At 37.0% G+C, this 24,179-nt stretch overlaps 3 protein-coding genes and 1 long non-coding RNA gene across 9 annotated transcripts in view; all 4 read left to right on the top strand.

The window, feature by feature from the left end:
- The first annotated feature begins 1,114 nt into the window (after positions 1–1,114).
- Positions 1,115–7,245, top strand: naa40 (N-alpha-acetyltransferase 40, NatD catalytic subunit). Of its 3 annotated transcripts, XM_016246683.1 has the most exons (9): positions 2,281–2,717; positions 2,938–2,978; positions 4,070–4,165; positions 4,288–4,340; positions 4,463–4,558; positions 5,121–5,279; positions 6,450–6,533; positions 6,616–6,693; positions 6,900–7,245. In XM_016246683.1, the coding sequence occupies exons 1-9, from the start codon at positions 2,507–2,509 to the stop codon at positions 7,042–7,044; spliced, it is 963 nt and encodes a 320-aa protein (XP_016102169.1). In that variant the 5' UTR covers positions 2,281–2,506; the 3' UTR covers positions 7,045–7,245. The 3 variants fall into 3 exon arrangements, with proteins under 3 accessions (XP_016102186.1, XP_016102177.1, XP_016102169.1); XM_016246700.1 differs by lacking the exons at positions 2,281–2,717; positions 2,938–2,978 and adding an exon at positions 1,115–1,539; XM_016246691.1 differs by lacking the exons at positions 2,281–2,717; positions 2,938–2,978 and adding an exon at positions 1,850–2,274.
- A 24-nt stretch (positions 7,246–7,269) lies between these two features.
- On the top strand, positions 7,270–14,275 carry LOC107563076 (galactosylgalactosylxylosylprotein 3-beta-glucuronosyltransferase 3-like). Its single transcript, XM_016247863.1, has 4 exons — positions 7,270–7,298; positions 10,221–10,575; positions 11,743–12,033; positions 13,190–14,275. The coding sequence occupies exons 1-4, from the start codon at positions 7,270–7,272 to the stop codon at positions 13,286–13,288; spliced, it is 774 nt and encodes a 257-aa protein (XP_016103349.1). The 3' UTR covers positions 13,289–14,275.
- Positions 14,276–16,220: 1,945 nt separating this feature from the next.
- LOC107562132 (uncharacterized) lies at positions 16,221–20,657 on the top strand. 2 transcript variants are annotated; one of them, XM_016246712.1, is made up of 3 exons: positions 16,221–16,354; positions 17,532–18,193; positions 19,818–20,657. In XM_016246712.1, the coding sequence occupies exons 2-3, from the start codon at positions 17,576–17,578 to the stop codon at positions 19,968–19,970; spliced, it is 771 nt and encodes a 256-aa protein (XP_016102198.1). In that variant the 5' UTR covers positions 16,221–16,354; positions 17,532–17,575; the 3' UTR covers positions 19,971–20,657. The 2 variants fall into 2 exon arrangements, with proteins under 2 accessions (XP_016102198.1, XP_016102204.1); XM_016246718.1 differs by lacking the exon at positions 16,221–16,354 and adding an exon at positions 17,022–17,403.
- Positions 17,381–24,179, top strand: part of LOC107562162 (uncharacterized) — a 7,769-nt gene continuing 970 nt past the window's right edge. For 2 of the 3 annotated variants that reach the window (XR_001605954.1, XR_001605955.1), the window contains exons 1-3: positions 22,044–22,139; positions 22,712–22,761; positions 22,942–22,989. This is a non-coding gene — a long non-coding RNA (uncharacterized lncRNA). Of the gene's footprint in view, positions 17,394–22,043; positions 22,140–22,711; positions 22,762–22,941; positions 22,990–24,179 lie in introns of those variants that run through there. The other variant, XR_001605956.1, reaches the window with a different exon arrangement.

Here is a 24,179-nt window from a genome sequence, read left to right as displayed (position 1 = left end):
GCTCCTGTTAACAAATGTTGGTTTTCACGAGACTCACCGGCGCATGCGCAACGCTGACCTCATACTTCATCCTCCCGGAGCTGCTTCCGTGTACAACTGTTGGTGCAAGCTACATTAAAGTGATTATTATGTTTTGAATATGGATATTTTTCTTACAAAAATGCATCGATTCGCTACAGGAGGCCTCTGTTTACCCCCCGAAGCCGTGTGAGACACTTTTTCTTATGGATGGGCTTTTTATTTAACTTCTTTTGGACTGATGCACTGCAACACCCACTGAGTGCCATTAAACAGCTCGAAAGATCAAAGACAATTTTTAATATAACTCCGACTGGATTCGTCTGAAAGAAGAAAGTCATATACACCTAGGATGACTTGAGGGTGAGTAATTTATGGGCTAATTTTCATTTTTGGGTGAACTAACCCTTTAAAAGGCTCTGCCGCCATAAGGTTTGTGTCAAGCCATTCATTAATCTGGCTGTTTGATAAAGAGAAAGAGATCAGATTTAGTAAAAATAAACATGTTAAGAATCATTAGAAGTGTTTTTTTAAGGACTATTATTATGTTGTAATGTTTGGTTGACCAATCAGCGGAGAGGGGCGTTTCATTCCCGCCCACAGGTAGAGATGGAATATTCAAGTTGCTTATTCGTTTTCTATCCTTGAACGTAAAAACGAAAAATGAAGCCGGATTCTTGACTTTTCGTTTTGTTTGAACAATTGAAAATTATTATGTTGTAATGTTTGGTTGACCAATCAGCGGAGAGGGGCGTTTCATTCCCGCCCACAGGTAGAGATGGAATATTCAAGTTGCTTATTCGTTTTCTATCCTTGAACGTAAAAACGAAAAATGAAGCCGGATTCTTGACTTTTCGTTTTGTTTGAACAATTGAAAAAACGAAATATGTTCCGTTTTTCATTTTTCAGATTTCAATATTAAATTAAAAAACGATTGGACGGAAGATACCCTGATTCTCTATCCCCCAATTTTTGAAATAATGTTACAAATTCAGTTTGCAAAAGGAAACTCAAAGAAAACTGCCTTTAGTATCAATAACTCTGTTATTTACATAAATATGTAGGTCACAAAGTACTCTCAACGCGAGGAAGCATGTGGAGAGAGCGTGACCTTTAACCCCAAACCCTATGTCGTCATTTCCCCAAGACTCAGCGGCTAATGCCCAATGCTGCTGAGAGGGAAAGAAAGAGTGAAGAGCGAAGAGTGAAGAGTGGGAGGGAGGAAAGGAGAAGGAGATAAAGAAAGGGAGAGTCGAGCGCGGAAATTTCGTGCCCGCTTCTTGGCGCGAATCTGGCAGGAAAAAAAATAAAAGCGGAAAGCGGTCGCTAGGTGTTTTATAGATTACTGTTTTTAAGCTACCAACCCTCGAGCTCTTGTGTTACTGAAGACTAGCTCGCTCGTTAGCATTTTTAACATTCTTTACCACAGACCACATCTCATCTTCAGATCTCTAACTTCTTTAAAGCGTTTAGAGTGCAGTAGTCGCGTCAAGGTGGTCGTATAAAATCTGCACAATGGGGGTGAGTTTGTCTGTCCATGCTGTATGTTGTTAGTTTTGCTCTTATTTGGGCTTTGATAACTTGATTTTTCGTTTTGTTTGAACAATTGAAAAAACGAAATATGTTCCGTTTTTCATTTTTCAGATTTCAACATTAAATTAAAAAACGATTGGACGGAAGATACCCTGATTCTCTATCCCCCAATTTTTGAAATAATGTTACAAATTCAGTTTGCAAAAGGAAACTCAAAGAAAACTGCCTTTAGTATCAATAACTCTGTTATTTACATAAATATGTAGGTCACAAAGTACTCTCAACGCGAGGAAGCATGTGGAGAGAGCGTGACCTTTAACCCCAAACCCTATGTCGTCATTTCCCCAAGACTCAGCGGCTAATGCCCAATGCTGCTGAGAGGGAAAGAAAGAGTGAAGAGCGAAGAGTGAAGAGTGGGAGGGAGGAAAGGAGAAGGAGATAAAGAAAGGGAGAGTCGAGCGCGGAAATTTCGTGCCCGCTTCTTGGCGCGAATCTGGCAGGAAAAAAAATAAAAGCGGAAAGCGGTCGCTAGGTGTTTTATAGATTACTGTTTTTAAGCTACCAACCCTCGAGCTCTTGTGTTACTGAAGACTAGCTCGCTCGTTAGCATTTTTAACATTCTTTACCACAGACCACATCTCATCTTCAGATCTCTAACTTCTTTAAAGCGTTTAGAGTGCAGTAGTCGCGTCAAGGTGGTCGTATAAAATCTGCACAATGGGGGTGAGTTTGTCTGTCCATGTTGTTTGTTGTTAGCTTTGCTCTTATTTGGGCTTTGATAAATGCGTGCGGTAATTTGAACAAAGACTGATAGAAGCAGATCATTCTCCCCGGAAAGAGTGTGTGTGTGTGTGTGTGTGTGTGTGTGTGTGTGTGAAGGAGATAAACGCGGAACTCGTGAATTACGAGGGGGTGGTGGTGAGATTTTGGTGGTTTAAAGATGCTCAGGTCCTGAATGGATTCTTGTAGTGTCCATCCGTGTAACACAAATGTCCACCTCAAACGCTTTCTGGTTCATTTCAGGTGCCTCGTCGACTGCGCCATTTCTTTAACACCAAGCACAATAACACTGATACATTTAACACGGCAAACTGTTGCTGTTTTCGTCAGACTGCCTGTATTGCCCTTTTCCAGCAGTCGATGCATTAAAGTCATACGAGGAGCAGGTGAGATATGAGTGTAATGTGTAAAAGCCGTTTCTATGAGCTCCTCATACAGGCTTTTAATTAGCACGATGCCAGCAGCCACTGCGAGATCAAACCTCCTCACGACAGCATCATTGCTTGGTCGAGTTTGAATGCTAGATTTATGTCTGGCGTTAGTGAACTTCATGTACTGAGCCCACCGCCGTCAATCCCTTCTTCTCCACGTGCTTTGTGTTCTCAGCACCTGCTTCCTGCTTCTCCTTGCCATTAATGTTCGTGGAGGTAAAGTGCAGCTTTCTTTTTGTGCCTCCAGCTAGATATTTGCTCCTGGTGTGTTCTTTTTGATGATACACAATACAAATCTTAAAAACAGGCGTTAAACCCTCAGATTTACACGAATACCATTCTTTTAAAGTGTCCACTGATGCGTCGCTACCCCCATGCAGTCACATGTTTGTGCAGAGAAACAAATGCAACCATAAATATGTTTGTGCGAAATGTTTTGAAGGCAACATTATTGTTTGCTTGCGATGGATGCGTACATATTGACTGGGATGGGTAGTCGAACAATATTTGTCCATTTTGAGTTTGTCAGCTTTGGAAAATAGTTGCTATTTGTGTTTATTATATATATATATATATATATATATATATATATATATAACGAAAGTTTTGTGAATTAGTAGTAAATACTTGCTATTTGAAGAAAAAAAAATCATGTTGTGAAATAAGTGTTTAATTCCACAGTTTTGTGTGCTGTCTCATTTGATGTGATTCAATTATTGTATACAAGGGTGTCCAAAAGTCTCATACGAATATACTAGTGACATTTTTTTTTTAAATGTAATTGACAAACTTTCATTATATAATTGTCAGCATACCAGTTTGAGTGACGACAAGTTAAATTTCTGATTTGTGACATTCCAGAGTATCTTATGTATGTACTGAAAATGTATGATTATTTGATTAATTTCCTCTTCATTTGTCGTAACATTTAGTTTTTCAAAATCCTAGAACGTATAATAAAATAATATCCCAGATTTTCAATATCTAAAATTTATTTATTCAATTAATTTATTTATATAGTTTATACACTGCAGATTTTCAAAAGCAGCTTCACTATAACAAACAAGAAAATAAGTGTTAATGTTGCAAAATTCATCAAATATGAAATAACTTCAATATCAGCATTAAAGCAGCTCTACAGAAGACTAGTTTCATTTTTCAATTCAGTTAAATTCATTTTAGAACCCACTGTATGTATATATTATACTGACCGCCCCGCTCTCTTTCCCAAAGTAGGACTCAAAGTTATAAAGTATAAATATTTCAGACCATTTTCCTCACTCTTTTATCTTTCCATTACTATTTAGAGAAAATCAAACAGAGCAAAAGAAAAAAAGCAGAGAAGACTTGAAGAACGGGCAGCTATGGATGCAGTTTGTGCAAAGGTGGAGGCAGCCAATAAGGTATGCTTTGAGAACATCTAAAAGAAACCTTTTCAAAATATGTGCACGTGTCTTCAAATTGCAGTGTTAATGTTCTTGCAGTAGAGAAATATTGACACAATGTGTCCCGTGGCTTGTTACAGCTTGAAGATCCTCTGTCTGCAATGCCTGTGTTCAAAAAGTATGACAGAAATGGGTACGCTATCCCTACGTTTCCCCTTTGACGGATGTGTCATATGCTGCCTCTAAACTGGTAAACGGATCATTTCATTTTCTGATATCCAATACTAATATTGTGAATATCTGAATCTGTCACAGGCTAAACCTGGAGATTGAGTGTAAACGGGTAACTGCATTGAGTCCAGATACAGTGGAGTGGGCCTATGAGTTGACTAGAGCCAACATGCAGACGCTGTAGGTATTGAGCAAGTCAACATGTGGGGTAATCCAGCATCCCATATTGTTACTGCTTTAGATGTTTATTATGTTTTATTTGTCCATTTTTAGTGTCTGGCATTTATGTTGTTCCTGCAGAGATTCTTAATGGATACTTGTTAGGTTTTGTATTCTATTGACATTCAGATACAGGTTTTGGGTTGAATGGAAGTCAGTTATTGCTATTTACCATTAAAGGTATAGTTCACCCAAAAATGAAAATTGTCATCTACTTTTAAATTATAATTAATTTTAGAACACTGAACTTATTTACTCACCCTCATGCCATTCTAAGACTCTGACTGTTGAATGAAAGTCAGTGTGCTTCTTTACCACAGATAATACAAGGGATACAGGCCTGGAATGACATGAGGGCAAGTAAATGATGACAGAGTTGTCATTGTGGGTCAACTATCCCTTTAAAACTGGAGGACATTTCTGCTGCTGGTCATTTTGCTATTTATGAAATATAGTTCCAGGAGAAATGTCAATTTGGGCAGTTTATAAGAAAATAATTTTTTGTTCCATTATGTTTTGGCAGATATGAACAGAGTGAGTGGGGATGGAAGGAGAGGGAGAAAAGGGATGAGATGAAGGACGAGAGAGCATGGTATCTCCTGGCCCGTGATGCTGGCTCCACACCTGTAGCGTTTTCACACTTTCGATTTGATGTAGAGTGTGGAGATGAGGTTTTATATTGGTAATGTTGCTTTAAGTATTACTTATAGGACAGCTATGATTTTCTCTTTGGGGATTATCAAAAATCTCTTTACTTGTTCGGAATGCGCAATGTTTCAGTACCATATTGGTTACCGACTGATATTAGAATTTTTTTTTGTAATTTATTGATATCGGCCGTTTAATTGTTCATGTTCACTTTTTTTACACCTTTGCATCATCTAACACATTTAAAGCTAATCTATAATAAAACGATTATTTATTAAAATTTTTAGACAATCTAAACATGAATATCCTTTTTCATATTGTATGTTATAATGTTGCAATACCTAAATTAACATGTATCATTTAAAATGATTGTTTTTAGTTTTTGTCTGATTTGAAATTTATTTAGTATAGTACTGAATTGATCAGTTATTGTCCTTAAAGGGATGGTTCACCCAAAAATAAATTCTGTCATTTGTTACTCACCCTCATGTCGTTCCAAACCTGTAAGACCTTCGATCATCTTCGGAAAACAAATTAAGATATTTTTGTTGAAATCTGAGCGCTTTCTGTCCCTCCATAGACAGCAACGCAACTGGAATGTTCCCAGGCCAAGAAACGCAGTAAGGACATTGGTAAAACAATCCATGCTCAACCGTAATTGCGTGGTGGTACTCTCGAGAATGGCAGCAGACGGTAACTCTGGGGAGAAGAATTGTTGAATAAAGTTATTTTTATTCTCTTTGTGCACTAAATGTATTCTTTCAGCTTTGTAAAATTGTGGTTGAACCACTGATGTCACGTGGACTATTTCAATGATGTCTTACATTTCTGGACCTCGGAACATTTCAGTTGCGTTGCTGTCTATGGGAGGGTCAGAAAGCTCTCGGATTTCATCAAAAATATCCTAATTTGTGTTCCGAAGATAAACCGAGGTCTTAATAGGTTTGGAACGACACGAGGGTGAGTAATTAAAGACTCCCTTTAACATGAAAATAATTGGCTTATTAATATCTGCCATAATTGTAGTATTGTGCATGTCTATCTATCTGTCTACCTTCATTGCACATGTTGTATAAGTGGGAGTGCGACTTGTCTCGCGTGTTATTTTTGCAATGTGTGACTTGACTGATTCTGAGTCATACAAGACACATGACCTCAAGAGAGTGCTGTTTGTATCTGACTGATTATAATAATGTCTCCTCAGTTATGAAGCTCAGTTGGAGAGTAAAGTCAGGCGGAAAGGCCTGGGGAAATTTCTCATCCAAATCCTTCAGCTTATTGCCAACAGGTACCACAACAAACACGGCATTCCAAGAATATGTTTTTGCCAAAACTCATCGCTCTCCTCTTGTTCTTGTGTCTTTCCTCAGCACGCAAATGAAAAAGGTCATGCTGACCGTATTTAAACACAACCACGGTGCTTACCAGTTCTTTAGGGAGGCTTTACAGTAAGTCCCATCCTTCTGGACTCATACGCATTCACCACTTCCTCACTGCATGAAATTCCTGTTCCTCTTCTGAATGCAGATTTATATACCGGCCTGTATAATCGACAGAACGCTGAATGATAGCAGTTGCCATAGCAACAAGTGCCTGCTCTGCTTATTCGGTGTTAAAATATGAATTCACCAACAGCTGTCCTCTTCCTTTTTAGGTTTGAGATTGACGAAACGTCACCCAGTATGTCTGGTTGCTGTGGAGATGACTGCACCTATGAGATTCTGAGCCGGAGAACAAAGTACGGCGAGGCCTCGGGACATGCGCATGGGGGCGGCCACTGTGGAGGCTGCTGCCATTAAGAGCGACCCTTCCTCTGTTGTTTTCAGAACTTCCTCATCCTCATTCCCTCCCCTGCTCCATCACCCACAATCCCCTCTTAGAAAGCCCTTAAGACAGTCTCTCCTGCCCATAATCAGCAATGAAACCCCATCGATGCTTGCTCTTGGTTTTTAACTTAAAAAGCTCATTCACCATTTCACATAGTAAGCGACGTTTTCAGTCTCAAAGGTTTGAATGACGACAAAATGGCAGTGAAGGCCACTGTGAGCCAAATGTAACCTTTTTCACCTCAGGTATCAGCATGGTGAGGCTCAACCGTATGTCTTTGCATTCTGTCCAGATGCAAAAAGAGCCGGGGTTTTTTTTTTCTTTTTTTTTTTTTCCTCAGCTGTTTTATTTCCATAGTGAGTGAATGCAGGTGTTGGTCACAGTGGTTGTTACAGCCTTTTCACTCTATACCACTTTTCAGGGTAATTGTATTTTAACTAAAAGCTGATGTTTGCTTATTACTTCGAGAAAGAGAATACGACGATCTGTACTGTTTATAATTAGTAATCACTCAACCTAGACTGTCTCAGGTCATTCAACTTATAGCAAAATGTTTTATAACAGCTGTATTTGGGAATTGGTGGATGATTATGTTGCTGTTTGATTTGATACAGGAGTTGGCATGTAAGCTATGGTCATTTTATTTTTTTTATCATAACATTCTTTTATCATGTCATTACTGTATATTTCCATTTTTCTTCTTTGTATATAATCCGTTTGCCATGTACATTTTATTTGCCTTCAAAGCCAGTGGAAAAATGATATACAAAACGGTTTGAGAGATGAGTGTTCTGGGCTTGTGCTCTCTTGTTGAACTGAAACGAAAGGTCATTCCAGCTTTGTTACGTGTTTGATTTGTATGCAACAAATAAAAGAATCTTGTTTGACTTATTGACGTTCAGTGGGGTTTAAACATTTGTTCAAATGAATCTTGCATAACCCATTCTTAACGTTTTAACTTTTTTCCCAAACGATTGGTAGATCATAAGTAAAAAAAAAAGTGTGATGATAATCCAATGCCCACCCTTGGTCTTAATAAGAAAGACTGCTTTGTTTGAGTCCTTTGAAGTTAACATTGAGGGACGGACAGAAGTAAAACATCAGTATTATGAGGACGCTTTTTATTTTAAGCAGTGGTTAGTTAAGGGATATCAACTGCACTATTTACGATTACAGAGATTTTAGAAATCCTATTTGCACCTATTATAAATTTTGGGGTAATTTGAAAAGTCTTATGTTCACCAAGGCTGCATTTTTTAAAATCATAAATACAGTAAAACAGGCATAATGTGAAATATTAATAATAAATAAAAAATTAAAATGTTGGTTTTCTGTTTTAATATAATATTTAATAAAATGTGAATTATTTGTGTGATTGTAAAGCTGAATGTTCAGCAGCCATTAGGCTACTCCAGTTTTCAGTCACACGATTCTTCAGAAACATTTTAATATGCTGCTTTCACAAAACATTTCTAAGTTTGTTTATTTAGTGCAATTTTTAAGTTGAATGCATCCTTGCCTAATAAAAGTATTAATTTCTTTGTTTTTAAATGAATTTGGGCTGTAGCATAGATAGACAGCAGCAACATTACATGTATCCATGCTCTGCCAGAAATGCTCATTATGTAAGCAGCTTTTTTCAAACTTACAATGATGCAGGAATGTCTTTCATTCAGAATGTTTTGCAGAAGGACATTTAAGTGCTTGCAAGGCAGCAACTGAATAGATTTCAGATTTACGTTCTTTTAAACATATGACGCATACTGTAGCCTGGCTTTTAAAACATATCCATTTCATTATGAGACTGAGTTTAGCATGCAAAAATCTCTTCAGCCAAGAGGTGTGAAATTGAATTACAACCAAATATGATTTGCATTTATAAAACTTACTTTAATTCACATTCAAAATATTTTAGCTCTGCAACAAACTGAACAAGGACAAAGAAAATTATTAATAAAACATAATAGAAAAAAAAATCTGTGACTGCTTTACTGGAATGTTGTAATGCATGATATATGATATCAGGAACTACGGGATGATGTAATTACGGTAAACCATCCATGACATTAAAGAATCACTAAATCGTTTTGAATTGATTCTTAGCAACATAAAGTAAATTATGGAACCGAGTCAGATTTTCTCATTAATATCTCATCTCTCTTCAGTGTGCAGGTGTGTGTATATAAATGTAACAAAGCAAAAAGCAATCGCTATGCAAATACTGATTACAGTTACATTTGGAATGGTGAACGTATTAAGGGGTCGTGCACACAGAACACATTTTTGCATTCACTGTGCTGCTTTTGCATTGTTGTAAGCATGTTCTAGACAAACGTGTTTGAGAGGTGCGTGGCCACAATTTAAATGCAACGAGGGAACAAATTAATAAGTTCTGGGAGAACATTTTTATTCAATATTTTTATATAAATAGATTTTAGCCATTTTTTATATAAATAGATTATAGCCATTTTTGTCTGCATGTCATGTGCTGGGCTCCATAGTTTTTTTATGCAAACATGTACTAAACAGACTTTGAGTCTTGTGTCTTTTGTACATGCTCTTCTACAAAAAGTGGAGCTCAAGTAAAACTTAAAAAAAAAAAAGCATGTCTAAGCCTTTTTTTTTCTTCCACTGCCCTGCATCTCATTGCCTTTTTAATGCAAAAAATGTGTTCTGTGTGTATGGCCCCTTAGACATAGGCCACAATTTAAATGCAACGAGGGAACAAATTAATAAGTTCTGGGAGAACATTTTTATTCGATATTTTTATATAAATAGATTTTTGTCTGCATGTCATTTGCTGGGCTCCATAGTTTTTTTATGCAAACATGTACTAAACAGACTTTGAGTCTTGTGTCTTTTGCAGTGTCTTGTGTCTTTTGTACATGCTCTTCTACAAAAAGTGGAGCTCAAGTAAAACTTTAAAAAAAAAAGCATGTCTAAGCCTTTTTTTTTCTTCCACTGCCCTGCATCTCATTGCCTTTTTAATGCAAAAAATGTGTTCTGTGTGTATGGCCCCTTAGACATAGGATTATCTTCAAAATTAGGTTTAATGAAGTTTGCATGTTTTGTGGATAAGAATAAAAATTGTTTGAGGAATGTCATGAAACTGAATCCCGCTCTTTCTCCCTCTCCCTCCTCTCTCCAGACTGGTGCAGAAAGCTGAGCTCACTCGTTTGTCCCACACCTTCCTCCATGTTCCTCAGCTGCACTGGATCGTGGTGGAGGACGCTCCTCAGCCGACTCCACTGGTCACAGACTTCCTGGCTGCATCTGGCTTGACCTACACCCATCTATACAAGCTGACCCCCAAAGACAGGAAGCTGCAGGAGGGAGATCCCAGCTGGCTGAAGCCCCGGGGGGCTGAGCAGAGGAACGAGGGTCTGCACTGGCTCAGGGAGATGGGCGCTGCTGCTAAAGGAAAGGAAGCGGCTGCCCTCGAGGAGGCTGTGGTGTACTTTGCTGATGATGACAACACATACAGCCTGCAGCTTTTTGAAGAGGTGAGGGGTTTTAATGGTTAAATGAACACTACCGTTCAAAAGTATGGGGTTGATAGGATTTTTGAAATGTTTTTGAGACAAAGTTTCTTATGCTCATCAAGGCTGCATTTATTTGATAAATAAAATTTCACAGTGATATTGTGAAATATTGTATTATTGATTGTGAATTTGTCAGTATGTTTTCAAATTTAATTTATTCCTTTTTGATGGTGAAAGTGAGTTTTCAGCAGCCATTACTCAAGTCTTCAGTGTCACACAGTCCTTCAGAAATCATTCTAATATGCTGATCCCCAACATTGAAAACAGTTGTGCTGCCTAATATTTTTGTGGGAAGGTTCAAAAGAACAGCATTTTTTTTTAAATAGAAAACTTTTGTAACATTATGCATATCTTTCCGCTCGCTTTTGATTTATATGTTGCATCCTTGCTGAGCAAATGTATTAATTTCTTTTAAAAAAAATCGTACTGACCCCAAACTTTTGAATGCTTGTGTGTTACGAGTAAAATGTTTTGACACACTTGAATGAATTTGTTTCTCAAAATATTTTGTTCAAAAGGCGTAAATGTTTTGCTTTATTGTCCAAAATTTGTTTTGTGGGAAAATGTTTGAATTTGTGAAAACTGAAAATTGTTTCTACAAATGTTTTTTTTTTTTTTTTTTACAATATTAACATTTTTATTAAAACAAATTAATTCACTTAAATAATTCACTAAAATGGTTTTATCACTCCATAATTTCTTTACCTTGATGTATATTATTTTTCATACACTGAATGTTATTTAAAGCTTTTTTTCTAATTAATTCTATTTTTTCTGATATGTAGAAAAGGGTATTAATAAAATGTTTATTACTAGATTTAAATGCTAAAGTTATACAGATGTAATTACATATTGTTTAGGAGGATTGCAGTGAAAACTGAGCATGAGATCATTTCAGGAGTCATTACATTGGAGTTTTCTGGTTAAACCTCCAGATGGAGCTGTGCTTCGGTTGTATTGAGGTGTCAGATGTTCTCTTTTGGAGATGTAATCAAACTCCTCCTCAAAGCCCTTCTCAAAATGTTGTCTGTACATAGTCTTTGCCTACGAACATATGGACAGAAGTTGTTTCTTTGTCATTATCTATCACTTTTTTGCCATCCACATTCTTGTTCCTGTCACGCTCAGATGCGGTACACATACCGTGTCTCTGTGTGGCCTGTGGGTCTGGTGGGTGGGATGAAGTTTGAGCGGCCCGTGGTGGAGGATGGGAAGGTTGTGCGTTTCCACACTGGCTGGCGTCCCAATCGCCCGTTCCCCATCGACATGGCTGGTTTTGCTGTGTCCCTGAGGTTGATCCTGACCAATCCCCAAGCACGGTTTGACGGTGATGCTCAGATGGGCTTCCTGGAAAGCAGCTTCCTTCAGCACCTGGTTACTATGGATGACCTTGAGCCCAAAGCAGATCTGTGCACTAAGGTAGCTCCTTGATTCTGTTCCTAGTGTTTGGTGATTAACCAGCTTTTGTGCATGTTAAGATAATGCGACATGACCTTAAACATCATATTTTTGTGAGGTTTTGGCTTATTAAGTGTTATTAAAATAAATTTGCTTGCAATGTCATGCAGGAACAAGAAATAGACTGAGCTGTAAAGCTTTAAAATGAACAGTTCTCCATAAATGGCCATAAATTGTCTTCTGTTATATAAGCAAAAGAATGTCAGAGTAACACTTTTCCATACTAAGAAACCCCTTTTTTTTGTATGTTCATGTTCATATTCAGTGTGAATTTAGAATTATATAGCTTAATTTTAAGTTCAGTTTTTTAATATTTCCAAATAGTTTACATTTATTTCAGCATTAGCTTTTATTAATAATTTCAATTTAGACTCGTTTCAGTTAGTTGACATGGCAGCATTTCAAATTTCCACTATATGTGACCCTGGACCACAAAACCAGTCATAAGGGTCAATTTTTCGAAATTAAGATGTATACATCACCTGAACGCCGAATAAATAAGCTTTCCATTGATGTATGGTTTGTTAGGATAGGACAATATTTGGCCGAGATACAACTATTTGAAAATCTGGAATCTGAAGGTGCAAAAAAATCTAAATATTGAGAAAATCACCTTTAAAGTTGTCCAAATGAAGTTCTTAGCTATGCATATTACTAATCAAAAATTAAGTTTTAATATATTTACAGTAGGAAATTTACAAAATAACTTCATAGAACATGATCGTTACTTAATGTCCTAATGATTTTTGGCATAAAAGAAAAATCTATAATTTTGACCCATACAATGTATTTTTGGCTATTGCTACAAATATACCCCAGCGACTTAAAACTGGTTTTGTGCTCCAGGTTCACATATATGAAAAATGTTCTATAATATTTAGATTTTTTCTGAATGCCATGACCTATTTCTCTAAATTGTTATTCAGTAAATTCCATTTCAAATTCCTTGGTGGACAATTAATTTTAAATTTCAACCTCATGAACTGAAAGGAAGCCATTACTTAAATTCTTAATTTTGCCCAACCTTTTTTGGAATGACGTAAGGGTGAGTAAACGATGACTTTTTTGGCTCATCTATTGCTTTATTTACTATTGAAATGATTTTGCTCTTGCTCAGGTGCTGGTGTGGCACACCCGAACTGAGAAGCCGAAGATGAAGAGGGAAGACGCTTTGCAGAAGCAAGGGTTGGGTTCAGATCCGGATGTGGAGGTGTAAGCACCACCTCTTCAGAACATGCCTGAACTTCACCAAACATCCACACTTCCATTGTGCCAAACAGATTCTCTTATTTATGGCAAGAGGTGAAATTTGAAAGTGTGATTTCTGAGCCACACACCAAAGACATGAGGAATGAGGAAAGGAAGTGATGAATGCAGGGATAAAAAAAGTGCAAGAGACAGAAGCAAAGAAACCTGCAGCCTAAAAGAAAATGGATTCTTGCATCCCATAAACCATGCTTATCATTGGTACACTTGAACAGTATTTAAAGAGAATTTTATATATGGTATCAATAAATAAGATGAGCTTGTATTTATAGATTAGAAGTGTAATTGTATAGTGTGAGGCTTGCTTGGAATATATTTATAATGTGAACTCATTATGACTATGCTGTACATGTCTCTGTTACCTTCAGTCTAGGTGTACCTGTCTTATGTCTTCACATTAAGTCTTAAAGTCTATGATAATTTTTTTTCTTCACTGATAAATGGAGGATATAAATAGGTCAGATATGGTGTCTATTTATGCCATTAACCATCTTTGTTGAATCACAATGGTGTGCTTATCTTTAATCCAGTTGCATGTTGGGTATGTGGCACTGGTAAAGCTTCAGGTGACAGTGTAAAGTACAGATGAGGTCACTTGATCCTGTGAAACAAAGGGTGAAAACAATTAGAATTACTTGGGTGTCGATGTAGAAATGTAAATAGTGCAAGAATGTAGCGGACAGTTCGGTTTTAGCACATTTTGTCAGATTCCATGTGAATTGAATTGGCCACAACTCAGAGGAAGTTGAATAGAGTGCAAAAGTCCAATTCTGGAAGTTGAAAATTTAGATTTTTAATGATAATGTGTTAACTATTAAAGACAGATGAGACATGCTTTTGATGATGCCATCAGCCTGTATTATTTCAACTTATTAATTTTAAATAATCATGTTCAACAGTGGGATTCCTGGTGAAAACTTCATTACCCACAATTCTGCAAAGAATCGCAGAATTGAATGTAAATATTGCCTACATAGTATGGAGTCAGTCTCCCTACATTCCCAAATGACTTAAACATTTGTGCATATATGTACATTTTGCAATAAATGTAAAATATATTGTTTCTTTATAACCTTTATACCATCCTCCTGTAGCTCAAACAGTAGAGCATGGTGCTAGCAATGTCACGGTTATGGATTCAATTCCCAGGGGAAGCAAGAACTGATTAAATTGTGAATGCAGTGTAAGTTGCTTTGGATGAAAATGTCTGCCAAACGCATAGATGTAAATCTTTAGGTCAATAGTTCTATATTTCTCCAGCTTTCCCTCATTAAAGCTGTCAAGTACTCAGTTTTGTACCTTTGTTTTTTGTATCAAATCATAGTTTGTAATGCTGTGATTCACTTTGTGGCTGATTGGTTTTGGTTCATGGTTTATACATTTTTAACAAAAAGATATATACAGCTGAAAAAGTGGACAGGTATGGTTGCACTTGATTGGAATGACAGGAAGGTGATCAATCTATCCATAAAGCGTATAGAACTTCATATCTTTCAAACGAGGCTTTGCCAAGCCAACATTCAAAGCTTGTCTTTACCTTTAATTCTACTTTCTTAGATTTGAGTAACATTTTCTGCTTGCTATCACCACAGTTTAAATTCTGATTCTGGAATTTAATCAGAATTTAAAAAGCATTTTTAGTTTATTTCTGAATGACCATCATGTCAAGGCCACTTGAATTTTCAAGCACCACCAGTGTCTCATGGCTCTCTCTTTCTGTAAATAAAAGCATTTGCCATTGGCAGATATTTTTCTCAGGTATTTTTGAATGGCATGTCTAATTCGTAGCCATCCTGAACAGACAAATCCTCAACTTTTTACAAGTTGCTGATCCCTCACTATGTATGAAGTTATAGAAACCACAAGGAATGAACAACCAGACAGTACTCCCTCCTTATAATGACTCAATAGTACTGCAACATCCTGTGTCCTCACACCTGAAACAGCTGTTTTTGTATATCCTGGAAGGGCCGTCGCCACAGGGCAGTGACCTTAACTCTTCTTCAGACTTTTTTTTTTTTATCTGGAAGAAGTTGCATAAGGATAGACAATTCTTCAAACAACTACTGATGTTTCAGTTATTTTAAAGAACGCATGAGATCCAAAGACAGATTTTTAGACATCACTTCAACGTACAATTGCATGCACGTTCTTAAGTATTACCCTGTAGCAGACATTTAGAGGCCACACCTAATGTTTCCAGGTATTTATTGCAATCATTCTCTTTCCATCACTGTCACTTTTGTATTTTGAGATCCTTGTTTTACCCTCTTTATGTATTCCAACATTCGTTTGAGGGGGGGGAAACATGTAAATAACCAAGAGCATTTGGGAACATTGTGTTATGAGTATGTGTGTTGTGTACAGTGAGAGTTCAGTGGATTAGTATTCATTTTGGAAATGGAAATCCCTCACAGTGCATCATGTTCCCACCCAGTGAATAATCCCAAAAACACATTTAAGAGTCCTGCTCAGGTGAGTCAGTTCTTCTGGTAATGGTTCTTGGTAACACTTGTACTTACAACTTTACAACTTGTGCAGTAACATTTTGAAACTGTTTGTGTATTTAGGTCTGAGTTGGCTGATACTTAGAATTTTGTATTTTTTGTAGGCTGCTTCACTTCTTCAGTTAATTAAATGAAACAGAAACCGAGAGAGAGAGAGAGGGAGGTATTAGTGTGCTTGAGTGACGTCAGGTGAGTCAGTTCTTCTGGTAATGGTTCTTGGTAACACTTGTACTTACAACTTTACAACTTGCGCAGTAACATTTTGAAACTGTTTGTGTATTTAGGTCTGAGTTGGCTGATACTTAGAATTTTGTATTTTTTGTAGGCTGCTTCACTTCTTCAGTTAATTAAATGAAACAGAAACCGAGAGAGCGAGAGAGGGAGGTATTAGTGTGCTTGAGTGACAACAGGTTCAGACAGTGTGACGATTGTGTGTGTCAGAGTAAGGTGAGTTGGGCCCAGAACACAGAGAGCGAGTGAGAGCAGAGTCCAGCGAAAACAGCCAGAAGGTAAGTCATTAACCTCCAATGCTCTTGGTTTTGTTTTTGTCTTATATGTGTGTTTATTGTTATTAGTTTTTCTGTCATTCATATTTTTGCATTGTATGTTATTTTTCTTTAAGTGTATACATATTTTTGAGCTTATTATGAAGCAACCTTGAGATTCTGAAATGATAGATAAATAAGACACTTTATTTGTATAGCAATATAGGTAAACATAACTTTTTTATGTGTAAATGATCATTTACAATACCAAATTATACATACTACCATGGTTAACTCTGAACACTATAATTAGTCAATTCCTTTTCTTTTAAACAGCAAAACCTTTACTGAAACATTTTGAATTTTATATACGACACTTTCAAACCAGTACTGTGAACTACATCTTCAAATATAAGAAAACTACACCACTAATACTGACTTAACGTTTCCAAAGCTTTGGAGCCTTCAGCACGGCATTTAAAAAATATGTTCTCATTATATCATGTATTATAATATCTTTTCACTTTTAGCTCCTATACGCAAGTTATGGGCTTTACTCAAATGTTTATGTGATCAAATATTCATAATTTGCTCTTAATTTCATGTTCCATTTCATTTGTAGTTCAGCTATTTGTGAAATATTTGAAAAGCCCAGCTTAATGCACGTCCTAATATGAATAATATAAAAAATGTGCAATAATGACTGTGTAAATCTCTGCACAGTATGACATTATGAGTGATTTTGAGTCAGTCATCTGTCTTGGCACCAGCTGCAGTTCCAGCACGACCAACTGGAGTCAAAGTCAATGGCAGGCTGGAGTTCATCTTATCAAAAAGTCATAAAGCAGAGAGTAGCCTGTCATTTTAGGAGACACGCTTTTCCTAAATAGGAACTTACTGATACGCTGTATACACACAGAATGAACTTTGAACAGTGTGCCTATGATGACGTGACTGATAAACACACATTAATGTGGGATGGAGGGGAGAGATAAACCTCAGGCCATGTTTAATTTCGACAGTAGCCCCAAGGAAGCCTGCATGCTGCTGCTCTTCTTCTTTTGTTTGATTGTGTAAGAGGAATGTCTTCTGCAAATTCTCTCATGACAAATATATGGCTGATCTTTTCCCAACATTTTAACAGATGACCACCATCACACGTCAAAGTCACATGTTTCCTTCTTCCTTCCTTCCTCTTTAGATTGCAAAGACTGGATTAACATCTCCTCCTGAGTTCACAAGACCATGACTATCGGCAGGAGCTCCAGAAAGAACAAGGCCCCTCATTCTCCTCCTTTCCTGGACAAGGCTAATGGATTCTATGGGCGCTTGGATGAGATGTTTGGAGACGATGTACAGATGGAGAGAGAGACCATAGAAGAACAGATAGGAACCTTAAACCGGAGCACCCAAGACAATAGTACAGCTCCAGGCTGGATAGAAGAAGATGACCATGTGGTTGATTTTAACCAGGGTATGATGGATGACGATGGGACCACTTTACTGAAGAAAAAGCCCAGCAGACTGAGTCGCCGCTGGAGCAGGATGAGCTCCAGGAAGGGAAAATATGACAAATTTCCCTCAGAAAAAGAACTTGGTAATGAGACCAACAAGCCCACCTCTGTAGATCTAAACCCAGAGGTGCCACCAGCAACCCAAACCCTGGAAAACAGCAAAGAACCAGAACCAACGCTGATCCATTTCTCTGTGAGGGAGCATACTGATGACCAGACTCTGATATCAGGGAAGAAAGAAGGAGAACGGGAAATGGAAGACACAAGAAAAGAGAAGAAGACAGAAGGCAAACTGAATGGAGAGTCAATGGAAGTTGTAAAGAGGAACAATCTCAAGAATTATCGCAAGGTGAGATTTAGTCCTTAGGGTTGGTTGTTTAATTAATTTGGACATTTCTGTAAAGTTGCTTTGCAACGATTAGTATCGTAAAAAGCGCTATACAAATAAACTTGAATTGAATAGAATTTTGAAAAATTCTGGAACCGGAATCGAATGGTGTTCGGTTTCGTTTGCGGTTCTCCACTGAAATATCGTACTAAAATACCCTAACTGCAATACTTAAAGGGGTCATATGATGCGATTTCAAGTTTTCCTTTCTCTTTGGAGTGTTACAAGCTGATTGTGCATAGATAAGATCCCTGAAGTTGCAAAGGGATGTCACATCACAGTAGTGTCAGCTGTCTTAACCGTGGCTTGTGTACTGCAAACACATACCAGCTTCATCACTGTGTCTGTCACGCGACTCTGTTCCCCTTTCGGGCTTGAACTGATGGTAAAACTAATGACATTATTTACTGTCTTTACATTTATTTTGAAAGATGAAGCTCGCGATTATGGTAAGGGGCGTTACATTTCCGACAAGTGCTTTAAAAAGCATCATATGACCCCTTTAAGGCTACTCGGCGTTGCTGCAACGGTTCTTTTTGGTGAATAAAACCATGCCTGCAACCCGCGTAGTCAGAACGAATTACTCTAATGAGTCAATTCCTTTTAGTGAATCAAACACGAACTGCTTACAACAGCGCAAGATTAGAGTAGTTAACGACTGGTTGTTCACATAACACCGTGTAGATAAAGATACAAATTAAGCTTTTGCCAGTGGTATTTTATAAATGGACTATTAGAAAAACGAAATGTGTTCCCATATTTGTGCTATTGATGTTTAATATGGCCATATTTAATACAAAATATTGGTCTGCATTTATGCACCTTAAACAGACAGTCTACAACCCATTTTCAAATTTTGCTTGATAATAATTTTATTGTGAATAAATCCGAACATAACTGTGATAACTTCAATGTCCCATGCATCATCCCAGTATCTAATTATAAAATTGAACTCCTAAGGAGTTAATACTATTTGGAAGGTCACTTGAGCAGGCAGGGCTGGTTACTCTGTAACCATCTATGGTCTCAAGGCGGAAGATATTTTAGAGAGGCATGTGGGGTAAAGTTCCTTTTTTTTTTTTTTTTTCATTGTGCAGAAATAAGCAGTCTGTTATTTGTGCTAGGGTCCATCACCCCATAACTGTTTACATTTGCTGCAATATACCATGCTTGTCTCTCCTTTTCATCTCTCCACCCTACCTAGAGTAATAGTTTTGTACTTACTCCCACCCTCTTGTGTTATTAGTCCTTTTCTTGAACCATCGGTTTAATCACTATCAGTTTTCTGTTTGCATTTATATGGTCAGAGGACAGATGCAAGTGATACAGGGACAACAACTCTTTTCAGTTGCACACAAGGTGACCTTGATTAGAGGAATGTATGTGAATAACCAAACAACCCTGTCACTTCCATTCTGTCCTCTAGTTCAGCTAATAAGGGCACATTCTTTCTCTGTCAGAGCAATGACCCTGTAGAACTGAACAAACATCTTTCTAATTAACAGTGATGTATGTTCATATGTAAAGGTTGTTGTTTTCTGTGATAAACTGGCTTTATCATTTATTTTTACTTTTCTACTTTTAGGCCGTGGACAGAGCTTTCCGTCGAGGATGGGAGACTTTTGTTGCCAATCTGTACAGTGTGACACTGACACCTATATCATCAACCTCCTCTTCATCCACACCATCAGACAAAACTGAATTCAACAGGAATCGTGTTTTAGCAGAATTCAGATAACAGTAGAACAGACTCATTTGTATTTTCATATTGATGAGTAATTTCATTTATTCATTTAAGTGTGCTCAAATATTTAATTTGCATTGTTGTTCTTGCATAAAACTGATAACCATCAATCTTGTTTTAAACTGATCATTATGTAACCTGACATGAAAGGTCAATATTTGAACTTTTATCAGTGTATAAATTTGTTATCACAGTGCTAACTAAAGAGGCGTCTACCTGATCTTTGTTCCCTTGTGAGGAAACATGAGGCCTATAATTATCCAATGTGGACAGATCCTTTTTATTTGATGTGATAATGTTTTTGAGTAGCAGAGTTCCTGTACTTTGGCGATGAACGTGTATTACAGGTTTTGTACCAAAGGGTTAACCCTTAAAAAAAAAAAACTGGGAGCTCATGGATTTTTTTTTTAATGTCATCAACAGGTAACATCACTGGCAGTGAAGTATATAAATAACTGAGCCGAGAGATTAAATGAAGATGGCTTTTGTTTTCTTGGGACTTATTTATCTTGTCTAACTTAGTTTGCTGAACCCAGTTTCCTAATGTTATGAAGGAGAATTTTTATTTGTAGCGTCTTTTTTATCTGCATTGTGACATCAAAGCAGTGCTTATAATAAAAAGGAAAAGTGAGAAAAAAGTCAATCTGTTTGGCTTGATTCTGTTCTACTGAACAAAAGTGATGTAGTGTTGTTTCCCATACGGCAAAAAATATTTTTTTGTGACGACATATACCAAAATATATAGACATATACCAAATATAGCGAAGCTCAATGAAATACATTTTTTAAATATATATATATATATATATACACACACACACGGTATATATATACTATACAAAGAAAAGTTGTATAGTAGTATTCTATTCTTAACATAGCAAAAGAGTCATGTTAAACATTGTGGTTGATATGGTTCATCATTCATCACATGCTGGAATGGAAGGTCAAGTCAGACGCATTTCATTGTGGGATACTATATCCCATGCAGTGTGCTCTTATTAATACTGGACAGTTTGATAATTAGGGTGGGTCATCTAGGTAATCGATGCATACAGAAAATGAGCACATTATGCACAGTGTACATACTACATAGATGTAGACTACTGTAAAGTGAGTAGCTTTGCTGTTTCAAATCTACTGTAGGCCTACCAGTACTCTTGTATCGGTGCAGATATGGTGCCATCTAGTGGAAAATGTGAAGCTTAAAAATGGACAGTTATGATTTTCATCTGCTTTTTATATTACAAATCAACAAGCAACAAAACGTTCTACAGCTGAGTGTATGTGATACTGGTATACCTGTGTTATACGTTCAAATTGTGTTATACATTATTTTGCCTCTAAGTGTCTGCTCTCACTATGCTGCATTTATTAGTTTTGCTATATAGGATGGCTATTATGTGCACTAGAATAACATGTTTTACATGTTTTTGTGCAGTTACAGTTGATTGTTTTAATACTATTTTAATTCATAGACCACAACGAATGTTGGCGCTTTTAATGTAATCCAGTAACCTCATTGGTTGTTTGTAAAATGGGCGTGGATTTTACATTACAAGAATAAAAGGCGCCGAGACCTTCCCTTCGTCCATTTTGGAGGAGCTTCTTCCCTGGTAAGGCTTTTCGATGTATCTATATTAACTGTAGTGTAGTTGGTCAGCTCTCTATGTCGACTTTTTCCACAAAAGGTTCTTAAGATATATATATATATATGTGTACATGTATGTCCCTCTTTTCTTTCTTCGTCTGCATTTAAACGTGTATTTCCCTCTGGGGCCCTTTAGTAGGTAGCTTCTGGGTGTTTCCAATCCGTCGGCTCACGAGCCTCTGATTTGTATCTAAAACCATCCTGGTTTAATTATTGCTATTATTTGACATCTTCCCATTATTATCAAAGCTTACATGTTACTATAGCGTAATTAAGACGTATTTGTTACTGGTTTGCTTTTTTTAAGGCGTTGTCGAGATCTCTCAATGATGCTAACTTTCACAGACCTGTACTGAAATCCCGTGATTGCACTTTATTTATCTGAGGAGAGACTGGCGGGAAGAATTGTATTGTGTTCTGAAAGCTTCAAATGCGAACACGTGTCTCAACTGTACGGCTTTCTTTTGCAGCTGTGTCGACCACGATGACCATGAATGGCGTGGGCTCATGGGAAGGTAAGGATGCAATTTATAGTGCTTTTCCTAAAGCATGCATGGAAATCGATTGATCTATTTTGGCCAGTTTCGTATTTGAATGAATTTCACTTGAATTAAATATTAGGTTAAACACGGCTCCTTATGTGTGCACAATACTCTATCTGCGTTATTGGATGCTTTTTACATGCTAGTTTGTGCCACTTGAATGTGGACCTGATATTAGATTAGGGAACCCGGTTAACTAGAACCGTAATCTCTATGAAACTGCTTAGTTCATCTTTATTACATGAATGTAATGCATGGGTCCTTTTATAAAGAACTTGAGTTTAATTGATCCAGGATCTTACTCCTCTGGTGTAGGCCTGAATTATGGTCTACCACACCAAGAAGTAACTGCAGCATTTGTGTGCTGAATGTATGAATCGACATCCGGTGCTACTGTGATGACTTCTGAATTCTCTCTTCCTGAATTGCTTTGATGTAACCGTTCTAAACTGAGTAGCATTGGATATCTAGCACACAGTGCCAAGCATTAATGTTAGTGCTTGTGTTCGTGAATGCTGACACTTATTAAAGCGTTTGTTTTGCAGTTTCCGTGCCATCTGCTGGGATGAGTAGATCAAGATCGGTTAAATTCAAGGTGAGTTCTTCTAGTGTTGAGGGTCCTCTTTTAAGATTGAACATTTTAAATGATGATTACAAAAGACAAGCATATGTCTGATTTCCAGTGATGTTTGCCATTTTTTTCTGACACGAGGCAGATGACTGGAGTCCAGTTACTTCCCTGTTGCAGTAACTAATTGTTCCGTTTTATTTTAAGGCCTCCTTCACATGAACTTTGAGAGCATGATGACCATGGGTTGTGTTTGTAAGTAGTTTTTCGAATTCAAAGTTGGTTTAGGTTTCAAATCCGTATTGTCTGAAGTGATTTAAGTATTTATACCTTAACTGGACGACAGATTTGTCATATGGCATTCTAGTCACCAAAGTATGATCAGACCGTATGACCGTACAGTGCTGGTTTTTGAACGGTGTTGGCTACTTTCCGTGTTCACAATGCCTGTTATTTTTCTAGGTCCCCCCCCCCCCCTTTTTTTAATTTTATATATGTATGGTGTTTGAATGAATGGTTTATAGCGTTAATATTTAGACCGTCTTATTGCCCCATGGTGTTATAGTCCCCAAAACCCTGATCAGAGAGTGATAAACCTGGTTTTGTTTCTCTAGTTTTAATTCGGTCTGGACTATGGCCCAAATTTATATCACGGTATATTTCAGTCGATATGATATAATTCCGATATCGAAATTAACACCATCTGAAATAGAAATCTTTTGTAACATTATACATGCATTTTATCATCACTTTTGATTCAATTTTAAGCATCTTTGCCAAATAAAAGTGTTCATTTCTGTAATTTCTTTCCCCCAAAAAATAATAAATTATACTGACTCCAAGCTTTTGAATAGAATAGTGTTACAAAAACTTTATTTCAGATAAATGCTTATCTTTTGGATTTTTCTATTAATCAAAGAATCCTGAAAAAAAAAGTAAAGTACTCCTGTTTTAAATATTGATAATCCGCACATTAGAATTATTTCTGAAGGATCATGTGACCTGAAGACTGGAGTACTAATACTGAAAATTTAGCTTTGATCACAGCAAGAAATTACATTTTTAAAACCCATTCCAATAGAAAGCAGTTATTTTAAATGGTGAAAATATTTCAAAATTGTACTGTTTTTGCTGTACTGGATCAAATAAATGCAGCCTTGGTGAGCAGAAGATAATTCTTATATTTAAAAAAAGTAACAATCTTGCTGTTCAAAAACTTATGACTAGTAGTGTAGACTGATTATTATAGATTGAAACAAATGTGCTTCAGCCAGGAAAAAAGGGTATGAAAAGTGATCCCCTCTGCCAGCAGGAGGCACTTTTAGAGTGCTAAAACTAGCGGTTCCCAGGCAATGGCTGTAATCAAAGCATGAGCTACTTCATCAGATAAAAATGAAAGAGTCATCGAAACTTTTCTGAAGACAGTCGGTTCCCTTCAGAGATAC

This window comes from Sinocyclocheilus grahami, unplaced genomic scaffold (assembly GCF_001515645.1).
Source record: "Sinocyclocheilus grahami isolate Dianchi unplaced genomic scaffold, SAMN03320097.WGS_v1.1 scaffold24.1, whole genome shotgun sequence".
NCBI lineage: Eukaryota > Metazoa > Chordata > Actinopteri > Cypriniformes > Cyprinidae > Sinocyclocheilus > Sinocyclocheilus grahami.
This window is presented reverse-complemented; position numbering and strand designations above follow the sequence as displayed.

Excerpts from the sequence above, each read along its gene's own strand:
- naa40 (XM_016246683.1), top strand. The coding sequence starts at position 2,507 with ATGGATTCTTGTAGTGTCCATCCGTGTAACACAAATGTCCACCTCAAA. Across the intron at positions 4,341-4,462 it reads AAAAAGTATGACAGAAATGG|GCTAAACCTGGAGATTGAGT; the intron begins GTACGCTATCCC and ends AATCTGTCACAG. Across the intron at positions 4,559-5,120 it reads AGAGCCAACATGCAGACGCT|ATATGAACAGAGTGAGTGGG; the intron begins GTAGGTATTGAG and ends ATGTTTTGGCAG.
- LOC107563076 (XM_016247863.1), top strand. The coding sequence starts at position 7,270 with ATGGCAGTGAAGGCCACTGTGAGCCAAAT. Across the intron at positions 10,576-11,742 it reads GCCTGCAGCTTTTTGAAGAG|ATGCGGTACACATACCGTGT; the intron begins GTGAGGGGTTTT and ends TGTCACGCTCAG. Across the intron at positions 12,034-13,189 it reads AAGCAGATCTGTGCACTAAG|GTGCTGGTGTGGCACACCCG; the intron begins GTAGCTCCTTGA and ends GCTCTTGCTCAG.
- LOC107562132 (XM_016246712.1), top strand. The coding sequence starts at position 17,576 with ATGACTATCGGCAGGAGCTCCAGAAAGAACAAGGCCCCTCATTCTCCT. Across the intron at positions 18,194-19,817 it reads ATCTCAAGAATTATCGCAAG|GCCGTGGACAGAGCTTTCCG; the intron begins GTGAGATTTAGT and ends TTCTACTTTTAG.